Genomic DNA, 20,518 nt, shown 5'->3' with positions numbered 1-20,518 from the left:
TCAGGTGCTGCCTGACTGTGTGGCTCTAGCTAAGTAACTTCAACCCTCTGATTCAGAATTGTTATGAGGATAAAATAACTTCACATGTCTCCCAGCATGATGGACAACACTCAATACACCATAGGTAGTGATGAGCTTTTTTTTTTTTTTAATTTTAATTGGAGTATAGTTGATTTACAATGTTGTGTTACTTTCAGGTGTACAGCGAAGTAAATCAATCAACTATACATATTTGCACTCTTTTTTAGATTATTTTCCCAAGTAGGTCATTACAGAATATTAGGTGGAGTTCACTGTGCTATATAGTAGGTTATTATTAGTTATCTAATTTATATACAGTAGTTGCTGCTGCTGCTGCTAGGTCACTTCAGTTGTGTCCGACTCTGTGTGACCCCATAGAGGGCAGCCCACCAGGCTCTCCCGTCCCTGGGATTCTCTAGGCAAGAACACTGGAGTGGGTTGCCATTTCCTTCTCCAGTGCATGAGAGTGAAAAGTGAAAGTGAAGTCGCTCAGTTGTGTCTGACTCCTCTCGACCCCATGGACTGCAACCCACCAGGCTCCTCCACCCATGGGATTTTCCAAGCAAGAGTACTGGAGTGGGTTGATTCAGTAGTACATACATGTCAATCCTGATTTCCCAATTTGTCACTCTCCCTCTTTCCTCCCTGGTAGCCATAAGTTTTTTACATTTGTGACTTTTTCTGTTTTGTAAATAAGTTTATTTGTAACATTTTTTTATATTTCACATATAGCAATATCATGTAATATTTCTTTCTTTGTCTGACTTCCTTTACTCAGTATAACAATCTCAGGGACGGTCCATCTGTGTCGTTGCAAATGGCACTTTTCATTCTTCTTTATGGCTGCATAATATTCCACTGTGTATACTGATATGTACCACATCTCTTTTGGAGTGTACCACAGTTCCTTTATCCACCCCTCTGTTGATGCACATTTAGGTTGCTTCCATGTTTTGGCTATTGTAAACAATGCTGCGTGTACCTTTTCAAATTATTGTTTTCTCCAGCTATATGCCTAAGAGTGGAATTGCCAGATCATGTGGTTGTTCTATATTTAGTTTTTTAAGGAACCTCCGTACTGTTTTCCATAGAGATTGTACCAATTTACATCCCATCAGCAGTGCAGAAGGGTTCCCCTTTCTCCACACCCTCTCTAGCATTTTTTTTTTGGTAGACTTTTTTGATGATGGAATGATAAGCTCTTTAAGTGTTCCTCCAGGAAGCCTTCCTGCATTTCACTACCCACTAATCTGGAATATTTTAATTCCAGAGCTAAAAGAGGGAACTTAGAAATGTTTGCTGATCAAACTGCCACTTATTAGGTTGATGGGGAAATGGAGGAGAAAGAGGAGACTCACCAGCACTCAGGTAATGGTATATTTTTTTTCTGCAGTTATTCAACCTCAGGGGCCTTATAATGGGCACTACAACACTGGTGTTTAATCCTATCAGACCAGTACCTCCTTTATGATGAAGAGCATTTTGTATTGTCCTCCCAATTCCCATCCTGGAATGAAATTCCTAGATAACGCAACCTATTTATACACATAAATTCTCCCTAAAATCAATATAATGTCCTAACTATCATATATAGTAGAAATAAAAGGGAAGTGATTTATGAGAACCCCCTCTGTATTTCTGTGAAAAAATACACACAAATAATAGAGTATGTTCACAATGTCTGGCCCACTGTGCTGAGTTCCCTCCCATAGCAGTAGGCAGATCCCACCCTCTCTAACCTCCTCAAGGGCATCCCTGCAGCTACCCTCCTTCTCCCTGTATCACCAATATCCTTATCTCTACTGGATCTTTCCCCTTGGCCTACACACCATGGTGTGTCTTAAAAACTAAAAACCCTGGAACTTTTCTGGTGGTCCAGTGGTTGAGAATCCACTGCAAAATCCCTGCTTCCATTGTAGGGGACACAGGTTTGATCCCTGGTCAGGGAACTAGAATCCTGCATTCCATATGTTTCAGCCAAAAATAAATAAATAAAATTTAAAACTAACCTATAAACTTTCTCTCTCCTGCCTATTCACTTCCTTCCCTTTTCAGCAAGACTTTTTGAAAGAATTGTCCACACTCGCTGCCTCCAATATCTCCTTCTAATTTGCTCCTCAACTCTCTCCCAGCAGACTCACTCCTGTCTCTCTCCAATGACAAGGACCACCAACGACCACCGTCAGAGGGCCGCCAAGGAGCTTTGTGGCGCTGGACCCAGTAGTCAATTCTTAATCTTCATCTGCCATGCCCTGTCAGCTGCATCTGATATCATCCATCACTCCTGTGCCCAAAACACTTTCTTCACTTGGCTTCCGGAACACCACCCCAGCTTGGATTTCCTCTGGCTTTTCTGGCTGCTCCTTCTCAGTTCCTTTCTTAAAATTTTATAGAAGCATAGTTGACTTACAATGTGTTCATTTCTACTGTAGAGTAAGGTGATTCAGCTAAACATATATATACAATGTTTTTCATTTTTTTGGCTGCACCATGAGGCTTGTGGGATAAAAGTGCCCAGACTAGGAATTGAACCTGTGGCCTTGGCAGTGAAAGTGCGAAGTCCTAACCACTGAACCACCAAGGAAGTCCCTCATATTCTTTACCATTACGGTTTATGACAGGATTTGAATGCAGGTCCCTGTGCTATACAGAGGACCTTGTTGTTTATCCATTTTCCATGTAACAGTTTGCATCAGCTAATCCCAAACTCCCCATCCATCCCTTTCCCACCCCCTCCTCCTTGGCAACCACAAATCTATTCTCTATGTCTGGGAATCTATTTGTTTCACAGATAAGTTCATTTGTATTGTGTTTTAGATTCTACACATAAGTGATACAGTATTTGTCTTTCTGACTTATTTCACTTAGTATGACCATCTCTAGGTGCACCCACGTTGCTGCAAATGGCATTATTCTATTATTTTTCATAGCTGAGTAGTACTCCATTGTATATATGTACCACATCTTTATTCACTCCTCTGTTGACGGACATTTAGGTTGCTTCTCTGTCTTAGCTATTGTAAATAGTGCTGCAAGGAACATTGGAATGTATCTTCTTGAATTATAGTTTTCTCTGAATATATGCCCAGGAGTGGGGTTGCAGGATCACAGATCAGCTTCCTTTTAAGAGTCATGAGTCCCTGGGCTCAGCCCTCAGTCTGCTTCTCTTTTCTATCCTCCTTCCCCTCTTCCTGAGAGCATCAGCCTCTTAGTATTCAAAGGGGGATACCCTAATTATTTCCCCAGCCTGGGCCTCTCTAGGCTCTTATGTCCAACTGCCAGCATGACTCCATCTGGATGTCTTGGAGTCGTCCTTGACCCATCTCTTTCCTCTGACAATGTACCTTAAAACCTGCCACCTCTGAACTTCCAAACATAACCAGAACTGGCTCACTCCTCCCCTTCCACAGCCTATATTCTGCCCCTGCCACCTTCAACTTCTGCCTGAACTCTCATAGTAGCTTCCTCACTGTTTTTCTGCTCCCACCCCTCTCCCCACACTCTATTCTTCATAGGACTGTCAAGAGAGATCCTGCTGCTGCTGCTGCTGCTAAGTCGCTTCAGTCGTGTCCAACTCTGTGCGACCCTATAGACAGCAGCCCACCAGGCACCCCCATCCCTGGGATTCTCCAGGCAAGAACACTGGAGTGGGTTGCCATTTCCTTCTCCAATGCATGAAAGTGAAAAGTGAAAGTGAAGTTGCTCAGTCGTGTCAGAGAGATCCTAATAAAACCCAAACCAAGCCAGGAACTCCCTGGTGGTCCAGGGGTTAAGATAGGCTACAGTCCATGGGGTCTGCAAAGAGTTGGACTGAGCGACTTCACTTTCACTTTCACTTTCCAGGGGTTAAGACTCCAGGCTTCAACTGCAGGGGGATATGGGTTCAATCCCTGGTCAGCGTGAACTTCACACATTGTGCAGTGAAGCCAAAAAACAAAAACAAAAACAAAAACCCAAACCAACTGACATACCTGTTCACTCAATACTCTCATGTCTCCCATATTATCTGGGTAAAAGCAAAAGTCCTTATAGCGGCTTTAAAAGCTCTTAATTATCTGCCACCATCCCTCCTCTGTTACCTCCTGGATCTTGTCTTTCAGTACTCTCCTCTTTGCTCACTCCTCTCTAGCCACACTAGCCTCTTTCTGGTTCTGTGAGTGATCCTGACATCAGGCCTTTTCACGTGCTGGCTCCTTTTTCTTGAACCCTCCTTCCTTCATGGTTCACCCCTTCACTCCTTCAGATTTCTGTTCAAATGTCACCTGATCAAAGAAGCCTTTCCCTTATCTAAAACAGTGCTGATCCCACCTCTCCAGCCGTTAGCTTGCTTTAATTTTCTCCATAGAACTTATCACCAAGTTACATTGAAATATACCAAATAAACATTGAAAGTATCATTTGTTTCTGCCCCTCAACTAGAATGTAAGCTTCATGCCTGCCTCATTTGTTGTTGAATTTTTTGTATCTTAAGCAGTGCTTGGCACATATTAGATACTCAAGAAATATTATTGAATAAATAAATGAATCAGTGTCCTTGGAGCCCAACCATTCTATATGGCGTTGAAAGTTGTTGCTTAAACGGAGGTGGCAATACTTGCGGTTAGTGATGTACCCCTGCCATCTTTTAAAATGGCCTATCCTCACAGTGCCAGAGATGCCCCGTTTTCCTGGTTTACCTCCTCGCTGTCTCTGGCTGCTGTTTCTCAATCTTTGTTAAAAGTGTCGATTTCTTTGCTCAAACTTTATGTGTCTCCTCTTCTCAAGGTTCTATCTGGTGTTTGTTTCCATTCACCCTTCATACCCCAGGCTAGGTCACTAACTCCCACAGCTTTACTTACTATCTTTGATCATCCTCAAATATAGGCTTCTGGCCCCAATAACTCTTTTAAGCCCCAGACCCAGGGGTTGTGGCGCCTCCTAAATCCTGATGCTGGGTAGCCAACACTAGACTCAGCGACTTCCTAACCTGCTTCACCTCTGGGTCTCCTCCTCAGGGAAGCCTCCAACCCCTCCCCCTCAACCTTTTAGCCAGAGGACCTTGGCTTGAATTTCTCCCTCCCTCACCATCTGTGGCCTTGGAGTCCCAGAGTAGGTTCTCCGAAGGTCCTGGGCATCAGTCCCTGGCACCTACTCCTCCTCCTCTTCCCTCTTCCCCTGATGCAAACGCCCCTCTCCCACCCCAGCTGGCTCCCCAAACACCCAGCTCTAGTTCTATTCCCTCCTATCCATCCTCTATACAGAAACCAGGGACAGCTTTCCAACCTCCCTCTCCCCCCAACCCCCTGACTCTCCTTGGGGCGAAGACCTTCCATGGCTCCTCAGCGCCCTTGGGACAAGTCCAAACTCTTTCAAGTGGCCAAATTTCTGGCCATGGCTTATTTCCCACCAGTCCCTGCCTTAAACTCTACATTCCTCTCCGACTCCCTTTCTTTGGGTTCCTCTAACCCCAGTACTTTGGCCACCTCATGCGAAGAGTTGACTCATTGGAAAAGACTCTGATGCTGGGAGGGATTGGGGGCAGGAGGAAAAGGGGACGACAGAGGATGAGATGGCTGGATGGCATCACCGACTCAATGGACGTGAGTTTGAGTGAACTCCGGGAGTTGGTGATGGACAGGGAGGCCTGGCGCGCTGCGATTTACGTGGTCGCAAAGAGTCCGACACGACTGAGAGACTGAACTGAACAACCACGCCTCTGTCACCTGGGAGCCTTCAGTTAGTGCCCCCGCTATGCTTAGTTCACGCTGCTCCAGGGCAGTGTGTGAAATGAATAGGTTACTACTGGCAGAGCAATGACTCCCATTTATTGACCGCCTGCTTTGTGCCCAGCGCTTTGTATGCATCGTTTCTTTCAGTCCTATTCCCAATTGAGAGAAGCAATAGACTCAGACGGGGAAGGCAATGGCATCCCACTCCAGTACTCTTTGCCTGGAAAATCCCATGGATGGAGGAGCCTGGTAGGTTGCAGCCCATGGGGTCGCTAAGAGTCGGACACGACTGAGCGACTTCACTTTCACTTTTCACTTTCATGCATTGGAGAAGGAAATGGCAACCCACTCCAGTGTTCTTGCCTAGAGAATCCCAGGGACAGGGGAGCCTGGTGGGCTGCCGTCTATGGGGTCGCAGAGAGTCGGACACGACTGAAGCGACTTAGCAGCAGCAGCAATAGACTAAGAGAGGGTTGCGATGGAGAATCTGAGACTCCAGCTGCCCTAGGGTCTACCCGCAACCTGGATGATAAGGGCGTGGCGGGGCCCAGGCCTAGAGCCCGGCTTGCGGGCCAGGCGGACCACCGGGCCTTGAACGCCAGAATCAGGAATTGTGACTTAGTTGCAAAGCTGCGGTAGACACGCGCGAGACTGCCCCCTGCGGGCCGGGAGGCCCAATCCCGGGCGCCGCCGGGCCCGTTGCCCATGGCAACGCCGCGCGCGCCCCGCCTCTTCCCCCACCCCACCCCGCAGGGCCGACTGCCCGTCAGCTGAGCAGCCGACCAATCCGACGGGGCTAGGGGTGGGCCTCGTGGGCCTTGTTCAACCCCCGCGGCCCCCCTCTCCGCCGGGACCCAGCCTTTCTCCGCGCACACCTCCCGCCCTTCGGGCTGCCCTCGCCGCCCGTTGGCGAGCGCGCGGTTCGTCACCGCGGCGTCAACTAATGCTGGCGCGCGGCGGTCCCGTCGGGGAGGGGCCAGGGGCGGTGACGCACGGCGCGGTGACGCAGCGCGACGGCGGCGGTGGCGGCGGCGGTGGTCGGTGCGGGAGGAGGGAGGGGAGCTCTCGGGCCGGAGAGGGGGCGACGGTGGTGGCGGTGGCCTGAGGAGGCCCGGGCGGCGGCGGCGGCAGCCGAGGCGGTGAGTGGCGAGCAGAGCCAGGCGGACGCGGGGCGGCGGCGGGTCGGGGCTCTCGGGGCTCACCTCAGGGCGCCCCAGGCCGCGCGGGCGGCCCCGCCCCCTCAGGGACCCCGGGCGGCGGCGGGCGCGGAGCGCGGGCCTCAGGGGTCCCGACCCTCGAGAGGATCTCTCACACCCGTACCCGGAATCGCCCTCACAGGCCGCTTCTCGAGCTTCTCCCCGAATTCCTCGCCCCTCGGGGTGGCTCGGGAGCCCGGCCAGCGGCCCATCTCGTGACCCCCTCCCCAGGTCTACCTCAGACAGCTCCCTAGAGGGCACGCCCACAGACCCCCCCCCCCCCCGAGTCCACTCGAAGCCCTCAGTCCCCTCCCGCCGTGCGCAAGGCTTGTCGAGAGACCACCCCTGATATTTCCACGTCTGCTCCAGACCCTGTCCTACGCCTCAGAAATCTTCCTCAGAGAACCCTGCTCTGGCCCCAGATCCCCCATCCTCCTCCTCAGTCTAGAAATATTCCCCCGGGGCCACTCCTCGTATTCCAACAATATGTGTCAGATATCTTCTCCAGGAGCTTCCCTCATAAGCCCTAAAAATCTTCAGATCACAGACTCCCCGAAATCCCCTCCAGACCCCGTGCATTCCAGAAATCTCCCCCGGCGACCTACTTCGCACATCCCAACAATATCGCCAGACTTCCTTCTCACACATCCCAAGAATTTTCCCTCCCATCTACTCCCATTCCAGCAATCGCCTTGGAGATTTTCCATTCATGGCCCCCAAATCTCAGAGCCCCTTCCCCTGGACTGCTCCAGAATGCTCCTGATGTACCCTGGAAAATCTTCCGAAGAGACCCTCTGAAATGGCCTCGGATCCTCAAAACTCATCTGGAGCCCCACCCCTCCCCCCAATTCATCTCACATATACACTCCTTCTCCATATACACATCCCAGAAGTCATCTCTTTGGGCCCTTCCACAGGTCCCAAAAGTCCCAAAGATCTCTTCATGTTCCTCAAATTTCCCCACCCTGAAATGCTCCATAGAGCACCCTCACATACCCCAAAAATCTTCCCCTGAGACCCTCCTCATTTATGCCAAAAATCTTCTCCAGAGATTCCCTGAATCTACAGAAAACTCTTTTTCCACATTCCACGAGCCTCTTTCAAAACCGTTTTTATATATCCCAAATCTTTTCCAGTAACCCACACAAAATGTTTCAAAAATTGCTTCCTAGGATTCCAAAAGGTTTCCCATAGTTTCTCTCTGATATTTTCATCAACCCCCCTTAGAATCCTCCTTTCAAGGTCCCTCCTTATAGACCTGCTTTCTGATGAACTTTCCTCCTCACAACTCTTATAAACCCTAAGACCCTTTCTTAACCCCTCTGAGATGCAGTTTTTCAAGACCTCCTCATACCTTCTCAGAGACCCCAGCAACCCCCTCGAGCCCTCTGAGATATGACCTTGAAATCTCTCCTAGATACCCTTCCAGTAACCCTTGAATCACTACTTACAGACCTCCTGCCTTACTGAGAGTGGAGAAGGAAATGGCAACCCACTCCAGTATTATTGTCTGGAGAATTCCATGGACAGAGGAGCCTGGGGCGCTACAGTCGATGGAGTCACAAAGAGTCGGACACAACTAACTGACTAACACCACCACTACTACTACTTACTTACTAAAAGACTTTACTAGATAATTCCCTCCCTGAACTCACCCTCATAGCTTCCCTCACATCCTCTAGAACCCTCTGTGGAAGACACCCAACACCATGCAGTCTTCCCTCAAAATAACTCTGAGCTCATTTTCTTAGAAAGTCCCAGAATTCTTTCTGAAAAACCCTTTACTATGACATTCCCACATTTTCTCTCAGAAGAACCACCTTCCCCATATACCTTATTGAAGGCTTTACTCAGAGATTTCTCATCTGAGCTGTTTGAGAATTTTTCCTAAAAAGACACCTGTCATCCTGCTCCAGTAAATCTAAGATCTCTCACAGAAGACCACACATCCACAGACTCCTTTTAGAGAATTTTCTCCAAAATTGCTGTGCATCAACAACCCCACCACTATGTGAGACTTCCTCAGAACGCACTCTCAGATTCTCCCTCTGACATCTCCAAGAAACCTTATTCAAGGCCTTATTACGTATCCCTTTTAGAACCTCCACTTATACCCTTTCATCTCCTCCATTCTCTCTCCTGTGAAATCAACTTAGAGATCCTTCTCAGATCTGAGCTTCTTTCCCCCATTATCCCACCATAGGCCCCCAGCACCCTACAGACTTCCCCTATCAGGAGCCTCTGTGTCCCTTCTTATTAAAAGATCCTCAAGAGATACCCTTACCCCTTGAAGTTCCAGCCCTCAGAGCTCTTTCTCTCAGGACATTTTTCTTTGGTTCTATCTTCATAGGCCCCTCCTCCCTTCAGAGATAGTCAGACCCTTCCTTAGACTTTTCTTGAGGACTCCTTCAATTTTCCTCTCAGAAGTTTTCTCCTTCCTTTTCCACATTGAGTGCTTCCTCACAAAAGAATCCCTCCCCCTATAGTAGTTGTTCTCCAAGTGTTGTTCCTGGACCAGCGCACAAGCATCACCTGATAACTTGTTAGAAATGCAAATTCTTGGGTCCCAACCTGGACCTACTGAATCAGAAAACCTGGCAGTAGCTATCTGTTTTTAGGAACCTTCCTGGTGATTCTGATGCATGCTCAAATTTGAGAACCACTGCCCTCTAAGAGGATTTCCCTTTCTCCACATAAAAGCACCTTGAAAGATGCCTCAGGGTATGCCCTTGTGCCCTTCTGCTCACCCCCACTTTCCTGGGAGCCCCCTTTGTGAAGTCCCCACTTTCCAGAAGATTCCTTACCTTCCTTGAAAGGTTTCTGGCTTGTTCACAAGGTTACCCCACCCTCTGAGAATTACTTCAGATTCTGCCTTTGAATGGTTCCCTTTCAGATATTCCTCAGCATTTTCTCCTTCTGGCTTCCCCTCTACTGCTCCATACCATCCCATATCCTTCAGTGTTTCTGCTTCAAGTTGCTCCTTCCTTGAACACACATGTCCATCTCTTCTCACCTATTCCTCATCTGTCCTTCTCCACATAAACACTCTTCCCTTAAGACACTTTCCAATCTTCATTCTCTTACTACCCAGAGCCTTCCATTGTACTTCATAGAGCGCCACTTATCTTCTCCCTTGTAGTTTTTCATGTACTTGTCCACTCATGCTGACCAGACTGGGAGTTTGGAAAGTACTGGGATATAACTTGTTCTCTGAATTCCACAAAGTGGGCTCTTGCCTCTGTAAGTTGTAGGGAATCATTGGCTAACCAGCAGCTAAGTTTGAGAAGAATAAACAGATCACAAGGATAACACTGAAGTCTGCCTTCAGGGAGCTCACAGACCAGTAGAGAGGTTGGTCAGGTACATGGGACAGAATGTGAGGTAAAAACTATATACTGTGGGAATTTGGCAGTGAGAAAAGGAACCCTCTATCTGGAAAGACTTCATAGAAGAGGTGGTAAGACTGGGTGCTGTTCCACAAGAGTTGGGACAAGGATGATTGGCCTTCCAGGCAGAGGAAGCAGGTTATGCAGTTGGTCAAAAGCAAAAAAGACTCTTCACCTCTAACCCATGGCATTTCTTCTCTTCACCTGAAGGACACAGATGAAAGAAAACAGATCTCCTCCATCTGCACTGTATTTGCCAGGTGCACTTTAGTGACCCAAAGAGTAATAATGATCATTGTTTATTGAGTAATTATTATCTACCAGTCACTGTTTAAGTGCTTCATGTGTATTGTCTCATCTCATATTCACAGGAATACTGTGAGGTAGGTAAACTATGATTATCCTCATTTTACAAAGGATGAAATTGAGGACAAGTGGCTCAAATAGGTTTCTGGCTTTGTCCATCCCAGGATGATAGTGTCTGAAGTCAGAGTTGGATTTTCTCTTCAAGTAGACAGGATTTGCATCCCACTCATTGCTTACCCATTTTGTGACCTAAAACAAATTACTGAATTTCTCTAGTCCTTCGTTTCCAGAGTTAAAAAATGAAGGTAGTAACGATACCTTACTTCATAGAATTGTTATAAGGCTTAAATAGTTAATATGTATATAGTACTTAGAACAAGGGCTTCCCTGGTGGCTCAGATGGTAAAGAATCTGTCCACAATGCAGGAGACCAGGGTTGATCCCTGGGTTGGGAAGATCCCCTGGAGGAGGAAATGGCAGCCCACTCCAGTATTCTTACCTGGAGAATTTCGTGGACAGAGGAGCATGGCAGCCTACAGTCCATGGTATCACAAAGAGTCGGACACAACTGAGTGACTGACACACAAAACACACACTTAGAACAATGCCCTGTATATGAAAGTGCTCAGTTTCAGCAAAAAAAAAAAGCTCTCAGCAGCCAAGACTCTAAAGATGTAAGTGGCATTACCTTAGCTCAAGTTGGCTTAAAAAAAAGAATTAATTGCCTCATGTTACTGAAAAGTCCAGAACTAGAATGGTTCCTAGATAGACCTAGCTGCATCCAGAAGTTCAAGCAGTCTTCCTAGTAATCGCCCCATTTCTCCACTGACTTAATTTCATCCTCAGCTGATTTCTGCTTTGTGACAACAAAATGGCCCTTAGCAACCCCAGACTTGAACTCTGCATCCTTAGCAGTCTCAGTGGAAAGAGAACTCTTGACTGAGAGCCCCAGTTTGAAAACAGTTTCTTCTCTGAGCTAAGTGTGAGACCGTGACCGAAGATCCTCAGACATGTTTAGGTGAGCAGTGCTCTTAGAGATTCTCTTGCTTGCTGAACCAGATAGAACTGTGATTCCATCCTTTGACCTTTGAGTGTTGATGGTGGTCCCCTCCTCACTGTTGCCCAGCCCCAGTCATTCTGTTCTGTATGATTGTTTGGATCCAGAGATTGTTTTTGGCTAGTCTGACCCCACCAGACTTGACTTTGGGATCTCGCTGGTAGAAACAGAGCTTCCCTGGTAACTCAGCTGAAAAAGAGTCCACCTGCAATGCGGGAGGACACAACTGAAGCAACTTAGCAGCAGCAGCAGCAGTAATGCAAGAGACCTGGGTTTGATCCCTGGGTTGGGAAGATCCCCTGGAGAAGGGAATGGCCTCCCACTCCAGTATTCTGGCCTGGAGAATTCCATGGACTGTATAGTCCATGGGGTCACAAAGAGTCAGACATGACTGAGTGATTTTCACTTGGGAAAAACAGGAATGAGATGACTGACTTGGTTTGGTTGTAGTCTTGAGGTAGTAGAATCCAGGAGTACTGCTTTTCAGTTCCCTACCTCAGCTTTGGGTTTCCAGTACTCAGAGCTTTAGAGAGGGTTAAATAGGTTACTGTGAGTAAGTTTTGTTTTGTTTGTTTTAGGGTGAATTTGTTGAATAGAGTCTGCTTGAGGGCAACAGAACAACATTATTATATAGAGTATGCATATCTCAAATGTCCCCAACAATCAAACAGTTTATGAAGGCACTTTTTAGGTACTGGAGATACAGCAGTGAATGAAATAATCAAGGTCTTAGAGCTCTTGGATCTTATATTCTGATGGAGGGAAGATACATGAATAAGTCTGATAGTGATATGTGCTATGAAGGAATTAAAACAAATTGAACGGGGTAGGGGATTGTCCACTGTACACAGGGTGGTCAGAATTGGCCTTTTTGAAGAAGTGACAGTTGAGCTGATAACCTGAAAGATAAGAAGGCACCAGTTGCGGGAGGATCTGAGATTTCGGCATTCTAATTTAACCATTGTTACATGTGAAGAAAAGACTGCTGCAAGGTGGAGAAATTTTTCACAGATATTTATTAACAGTCTGTTATGTTTCAGGCACTGTGGTAGAAATTGAATATATAACAGTGAATAATATAGCCACAGTCTTTTTTCCCTCACGGATCTTCCAGTCTAGGTGTTTCCAGAAGAGCTATAGCCTTAGAAGAAACACTTTTGGACAATGATATCAGACCAAAGACTCCTACTGGGGAGATGAGGAAGATTGGGGCACACATGAACCCAGATCTGATTGATGGAAAGGAACCAGCCATATGATGACCTGGGGAAGGACATTTCAGGTAGAGGAATCAGCCAGCACAAAACCCCTGAGATGTGTAAGGAGATCAGTGTGGCTGAAGCATAAGTGAGGCAGAAGGGGCAGGGGCTTGGAGTGGTTCACAGAGGCCAGATTATCTGGGGTCTTGTGGGCCATGGTAAGGAATTTACATTTTCACTTACAAGCATTTGGAAGCTCTTACAGGATTTCTAAAGCAAGACAGTAACATGATCTATTTGTTTTTAAAGAAAATTTGGTTTCTGCAAGGAAAATGGGCAAGAATGGAAACAGGAGGCAATACATTCATCCAGATGAGAAAGGATGATGACTTGAATATGGTGGTAGTAGTAAAAATGGAGATACAGATACATGTTTGGTGTTGAGCAAACGGGAGTTGATGGTGGGATTAGAGAGAGGAATCCAGGATGATGATACTAGCTAACATCTCTGTGAGGGTATTTATGCCCCACAACTCTGTGAGAGTAGGTGCTATTATTAAACCCATGTTACAGATGAGAAAACAAGCACAACAAGGTAAAATCACTTACTCCAAATTATGCAAGTTTCCCATAGCTCCCCAGGCTGTGTTATCTTCCAGGAGGCCCTTCCTAGTTTTTCCCCTCCTCTCCTTCCCTTCTCCAGGACCATTCATACAAAAGGCACAGTCTTGGTTGAGGCAATAATATATATATTTTGTATACATATTTTAGGAGTTTCTGAAAATAATGGTTAGTTTTCACAAGACAGAAGCTGGGCTACCTTGGCTTCTCACATTCTCCTATTCTCAAGTTGAGATAGTGAATTAACCATAGGTAACTAGCCTATTATCTTATTCATGAAATGAGCAAGTTCCTCCAGGGCCTACATGGATGTTCTACGAGGGCTAGGGATAGGTGGGAAGGCTAATAGGACGCCCTCATTTGTCCAGAGATGTTGGCATTAAAGGGTATACACTTTGGTTGAACTTTAGGCAGTAGAAGGGAACATACAGGAGGCTGTAGCATTAAACACAGGAACAAGCAAGAACTCTAAAACCAGAGTGTTTGGCCTTAAAAATCTCAGCTCAGCTGTGTAATCTTGGATAGGTGACTTAACCTTCTCTGTGTGCCCGTGTCTTCATCTGTAAAATAAGGATATGTATATGTGTGTTTATAGTTTTTGAGATCATACAAGCTCATCGGTGGAAAGCTATTAGCATAAGGCCTGGCAGATAATACAATATGTGATATGTGAAGACATGTGAAACATCATTCTAGGTATCTTATGTACATTGTTTCATTTCATTCTTAAGCTTCACTGAGGAAGAAACTGAGTTGCTTGTGGAAGATCAGCATGGCAAGTTAGTGTCAGTAGGAGAGCTCTGGTTCAGCCCTGTCTGACTGACTCTGCAGCGCTACTTCTGAGAGAGGATAGCTGACCTCCAGAGACGCTTCCTGTATGTGGGCTGCTTTTCACTGTTCGGAGAAAGAGCCAATGACTGGTTTTTCCTGGAACATCTTAGCCAGTTTTTGACTCCATTTCCCACCTTCCAGGGTTGGAAGATGCTTCTCAAGAAGGTTCCTTGGTCTCTTAAAGACCAAATATGGTAGCCATATTGTTGGATTATTTGAGGACTTAACCAGAGGGATTCCCTCTAGTGTCTTTTCTCAAAGACAGGGAGTCATTTTTGGTCACCTAAGGATAAAGAGACCAGAGCAGTGGTGAATTCTTTTGTATGGGAACAGTCAAGGCTTAAAGTTGAAGTGTTAAGTGGTAAAAATCCAAATCAGACTGGCCTCAGCCCAAAAGGAATTTGTTGGTTCATGTAACTGAAAAGTCTGGGATGGGGAGGTGGGGTGAAAGGCTTCAAGCCAGCTAGAGACAGGTCTTCTAACGATATGAACAAGTCTCTCTTTTCCCTCAACTTTTGACTTTGCTTTCATCTCTATTGGCTTCATTCTGAGATGGGTGCTCACTGTGAGGTAGCAGCAGTAGCAACCAGGAATATCAGAAAATAGTGTATAATCTGAGCACCCCTAACCAAGAACTTATTTTCCCTAGTATTTACAGCAAAGTCCAGGGAGGGCTTTCCGTGGCCAAGTTTTACTTTATGTCTACTCTTGGATCCAAGAAGGGCAGTTAATTCTTCAAAGGGAATTTAGGGGCCTGGTACCAGAAGATGGGTGTGGATGTTTGGCAGGCAAATCCACTGAATCCATCATAGTAATTTGCTACCACAGTAAGATGCCTTCAAATAGTCTGTGCTGATGCTTTTTTCCTGGCTAATCTCACCAAGCCAAGTCATCCTTTCTCACTGTTGCCAAGTGCCCAGGAGAGAAGCTGGAGGCCTTTTGGCCCTTTGGTGGAAGAAAGCCATCCAGTCCTCATCTCCAGTCACCATCCAGACCAAACACCCAGCATTCTTCTTCTGTCTAAAACATAGGAACACTTCCTTTAGGGGTTATTTTTAATTTTGCATTTATTTTTATTGAAGTATAGTTGATTTGCAGTGTTGTGTTAATTTCTCATGTACAGCAAAGTGAATCAGCTATGTATGTGTAGTCTTTTTCATATTCTTTTCCATTATTGTTTATTACAAGATATCGAATATAGTTCCCTGTGCTATACAGTAGGACCTTATTGTTTTATCTGTTTTATATGCAGTAGATTGTATCTGCTAATTCCAAACTCCTTATTTGTCCTTCCCCTAATAGTGACCGTTTGTTTCCTAAAGCCCCAGGGTTTCATGCAGAGTCTCCAAGCCTTCCTTGGACACTAGGTCCTCTCTCCTCATCACATTTCCTGAGCAGTGGAGTGGCTTGAAGATGTAGAACCTTCTCTAGGCCCTTGATAAGTGTTAGTTGCTCAGTGGTGTCCAACTCTTTGCAACCCCATGGATTGTAGCCTCCCAGGCTCTTCTGTCCATGAGATTTCCCAAGCAAGAATACTAGACTGGGTTACCATTTCCTTCTCCAGGGATCTTCCAGACCCAGAGATCAAACCCTGGTCTCCCACACCGCAGGCAGATTCTTTGCTGTCTGAGCCACCAGAGAGGCCCTTGAGAGGGATATATATCAGACTTTTGATCTTTTTGCAGTTTGTGTCTATCTGGCCTAAGCCACAGGCTTTGTTTGTTCTATATAGGGTTCATTGTTGCTGTTTTAATATGAATTAGTTTCTAACATTTAAAAATAGGGGAATTTTAATTTAAAAAGCTAGATTTCTGGCTCCTCTTTTTAAAAAAAGAAAATCTAACAATACTGGACCCAAATTCCTACATGGCAGCAGTTGATTAGAGCTCAATAGTAAATTCTCCCTTTAGACAGTGTTTGTGCTTTTCAGCTCACCATAGCCCTCACCGGCCTGCTGCATTCAAAATCTGGCCTTGTAAGCATCATGTTTGAGATCCTACTGTGTCCCAAGGCTTTGCTTCTAGCATTTGGCTTGGGGAAGAAGCTGGATTAATGTTCAGTCAGTAGTTTTATTTCAGGGGCACAGTGCTGTTGCTTAGGGAAAGTAGCCACCCAGTAAAAGTGTTTATAGGCAAGAGTGCACAGCTTAGGTCTGTTTGTGGATTTGGTCATCTTTTTGCCGTAAACACTGTTGGCATAGCAAACATCCCATCACAAATGTTCCCTCTGAAATAGTAACATGTCCTTCTATCTTATGCGTTGCCACCCAGCGAAGGAATCCCTCCCACTCCCAAGGGATGTTCATCCAGCCTCTGCTTGACCACTTCCAGCGGCCAGGGAGCTTATTACCTCCTCACATGGCAGCCAGTTCCATTCTTGGACAGATACATTATTTTAAAATTCTTCCTTATGTTGAGGCAGCTGCTGTCTCCTTAGGACTGAAAGCCACAAAATACTGGAGCCGGGAAGGGAAACTGACTTTTTCAGGCACATGAAGTACCACTCATCTGTCCGGTATCCAGGGCAAACATTGATAATCAATCACAGCACTCTCTCACTGAGCCAGAAAGTAGAATGCTGCCTTAGATTTCTTTAAAATTAAATTTATCTTGAAAAATTACAAAAGTAATTTGTGTTCATGTGGAACTAGTAAAATAGCACAAAGTTATATGAAAAGAGTATAACTAATTCCTCCTTCTCCCCAAGGTAACCAATGTGAATGGCACAGGGTGTATCATTCTACACATTTCTCTATATACATAGGTGCATAGGCATTCATATATGTAAGGGGTTTATATACGGCTTTTTTTTTTTTTTTTCACTTTACAAAAATGACTGAACACAGTACTGTGTACTTACGGACTAACCGTAACACTCTACGTTGTAAAGATCAAACACTACACATAGCTAGAAGCACATAGTTTGTATTCGGCTGTCAGAACCAAGCACATTTTTAATTACTACATAATATCACCTTGTATGAGGTATTCTCCAATTCATTAATCATTCTCCACTGATGGATATTCCTATTGCTTCATTTCTTTAGGATCCTTCTCACCACAGTGTTCCAGGCAGCCACTACCAATTGATTGGAGTTAGCCTGTGAGGTAAAACCCACTTGTCATGTCTGACCAGTCTAGCTCCTTATCTCACACATCCTAGACAAGAGAAACAGACTAGCTTAAAGATTAAAGTGACACAGTGGCTGGGGCAAGACTAGAACTGAATTTTCTTGACTTTCAACATTTCTCATGTCTCAGGTTGCCTCTCACTTAGAGCCATCTATCCTGATTCTCCTCTGGAGTAAATAAACAACTCTGATTCTTCTGTGTGCTACCCCTTCAGGTATTTCAAGTCAGTTATGCCATTCCTCCTGAGTCTTCTCTTCGGGGGAAATTTCCCCAGTGCCTTCAAATTTTTCTCTTAGGGCAAGGTTTCCAAATCACTTTACCATCCTTTTGATCATTCCTTCTGTCATCTTTGCCCCAAGGGCTGTAGAAGTCCCAAGTGTGGCTTCCATGCTCACCTTCATTCATCCATTCATTCAATAAATACGTATTGAACACCCTCTAAGTGTTAGTCACTGTTCTGGGCCCTGGGCAACTGTGTAGCTTGCAATTGTTGGGAAGAGAGAAACAACAAACAAATAAGATACTGAGGGTGCCATACTATATAGAATAAATTCAGTAGAGTGACAGAAATTTCTTAGGTTTGGATGATCAGGGAAGATCTCTCTGAGGAAGTGACACTGAGCTGAGACCTGAGTGACAAATAAAAGCAAGCCATAGATAGGTTGGGGGAAGCTGTGCTTAAGTCCAAGTGAACAAGAACTCGGTACACAGTGAGGTTAGAACAGCCACCAGAGTCTTACAGGGAGCCCTCTAGGCATTTTATTTAAATGCAGTAAAAAGTCATTGGAGGACTTTAAGCCAGGGAGGCAATATTTGATTTGTCATTGGGTTATTTGTTTTTTGTTTTTATGTATTTATTTTTCTTTTTGGCTGTGCTGGATCTACATTGCTGCTCAGGCTTTTGTCTAGTTGCAGGGAGCAAGGACTACTCTCTAGTTGCGATGCTTGGGCTTCTCATTGCAATGGCTTCTCGTTGCAGAGCACAGGCTTTAGGGCCCGCGGGCTTCAGTAGTTTTGGCACGTAGGCTCAGTAGTTGCAGCTCATGGGCTCTAGAGCACAGACTCAGTAGTTATGGCACCCAGGCTTTGTTGCTCTGTGGTGTATGGGATTTTCCTGGACCAGGGATCAAACCCGTGTCACCTGCATTGACAGGCAGATTCTTTACCACTGAGCCACTGGGGAAGCTCCTGATAGGTCGTTTAGAAAGATTTCTGGGAGGGTTGTTTAATTGGGAATAAGGTTTCATTTCCCCCCACATTTTCTCTTGTTTCTTGTATCCAAAGGGATCGACAGCCAGGCCAGTTTGCTCTGTTCAGGTGGCCCATGAGGGTCTGTGTGGTGAGGCTCCGCCATTGTCAGGTGTGCCTCACAGCTCCTCAGCAGGAGCTTGGACATCCAGGGAGATGGCAGTAGCTCCCTGAGACCTAGCCCAGCAGGTTCAATGAGTCTTTGTATGAAGTTGTCAGTCCTCTTGGCAGCCAGAGGGAGATGAAGCCAAATGTGGTTTGGGGATGGAGCCAAGGGCACTGGTTTCAGGAGAGACAGAGGAAATGTGAGTGGAGACCTGGATCAGGAGCCACTTAAAGAAAGGCTTCAGAGTAGTGTCCAGAAACCAGTCAACTGAAGAATAAATCTGTTGTCTGCCCAGTTGACACAGCTTCTGTGTGGTTCCTGCCTAAGGAATTTGGATACTTTCTTGCTTTGGAGTTTTTAACATTTGATGTATCCCCTTCTCAGGTTAGTATCCTCTTGGCTTTTAGGAAAATGGATGACAAGCTGGCATCTCTGAGAGCCAAGGGGGCATCCCAATCCAGAGGACTTGAGTCAGGAGCATCCTTAAGGGAATGAGGAAGAAGGCTGGGAGAGATTCACCTCAGAGCAAGGGTAGATGGGATCTTAGAGATCAGAGTGGGAGAGCTGGGTTGGAGGGGATGAGATCCTTCCCGCCCCACCAGCATGTTAGAGATCTTTGAAAAGACCTCCTACCATTAGGCACCCAGTTGCTGATCATATAGCTATCCATGTACCTGAGATCTCCACTGGGGTCACCACTCACCCATATTCCAGCTTTGTGGGTCTTAGTTTGAAATAATACACAGACTCCTTAGGTTCCTTTTAGCAGGCAAGCAGTGACTCTGCCCAGCCCCCTAGAGGAGGTGACCAGAGATTAGCAAGGTCAGGACATGTGCTCAGCATCACATGTCTGCTTAGTCATGTCACCTGGGGCCAGGTCTCCATTAATTCACATCTTTTGCCGTAGTGTGCATTGTCTCCTGTTTGCATCTAGAAAATCTTACCAACTTACTCTGCTTTAAATCCACTTCCTTTGGCCCTGTGACAGCCAGATGTGAGGGGCAGCATCTTCTCCTTTGTCTGAGTCTCTGAGTCCCAATCAAGCTTTTTCTCTGGCTCTGAAGATTGGAGGGAAAGTTGGCTTAGTATCTGGTGTTGGCTTTGTCTTTCTCCCAGGAGCTCAGCAGAGTTGAGCTAAAGGGGAAGACATGAGGCCTCCTTAACCCCTGAACTCACCAGACCAGTTCTACCCTCTTCTTTCTGACCCCCTTGCTTCCTTTTCCAGGAGCCTGGAGAGGCGTGGCTGGACCAAGACCTCCCCCGATGTGAGCAGGTGTCCTCTTCCCCTCATCACCCATTGCCACTACGCCAGGGAACGTCCTCAAGCCCTGGCCCTCAGGGGAGAGGAAACAGGAGCCCAGAGCCGAGACCATGTGACGGCGCTGGCCCTCGCCACCGCCGTCCCCCCACCCTGGCCCCAGGCCTGGCACCATGATGTTCCGAGACCAGGTGGGCATCCTCGCTGGCTGGTTCAAGGGCTGGAATGAGTGTGAACAGACAGTGGCCCTGCTATCACTTCTGAAGCGAGTCACGCGCACCCAGGCTCGCTTCCTGCAGCTCTGCCTGGAGCACTCACTGGCAGACTGCAATGACATTCACCTGCTGGAGTCGGAGGCCAACAGTGCTGGTGAGTCTCCACCCCCAGAGATGGGAGCAAAGTGGGAGGGAGACCTGGGATGGGAACAGATGTCAGGTGACTGAGGAGGCC

The 20,518-nt window shown here is 46.4% G+C and overlaps 1 protein-coding gene across 2 annotated transcripts in view; it reads left to right on the top strand.

Annotated features, from left to right (window-relative positions):
• Positions 1-6,714: 6,714 nt before the first annotated feature.
• Positions 6,715-20,518, top strand: part of SAMD4B (sterile alpha motif domain containing 4B) — a 36,189-nt gene continuing 22,385 nt past the window's right edge. The window contains exons 1-3 of one of the 2 annotated variants that reach the window (XM_070387719.1): positions 6,777-6,868; positions 17,372-17,432; positions 20,036-20,437. In XM_070387719.1, coding sequence (XP_070243820.1) covers positions 20,242-20,437 — 196 coding nt within the window. In that variant the 5' untranslated portion in view covers positions 6,777-6,868; positions 17,372-17,432; positions 20,036-20,241. Of the gene's footprint in view, positions 6,869-17,371; positions 17,433-20,035; positions 20,438-20,518 lie in introns of both variants that reach the window. The other variant, XM_070387718.1, reaches the window with a different exon arrangement.

Source organism: Bos mutus, chromosome 18 (genome assembly GCF_027580195.1).
Source record: "Bos mutus isolate GX-2022 chromosome 18, NWIPB_WYAK_1.1, whole genome shotgun sequence".
NCBI lineage: Eukaryota > Metazoa > Chordata > Mammalia > Artiodactyla > Bovidae > Bos > Bos mutus.
Note: the sequence above shows the minus strand (reverse complement) of the source record. Positions and strands in the feature narration are given on the sequence as shown.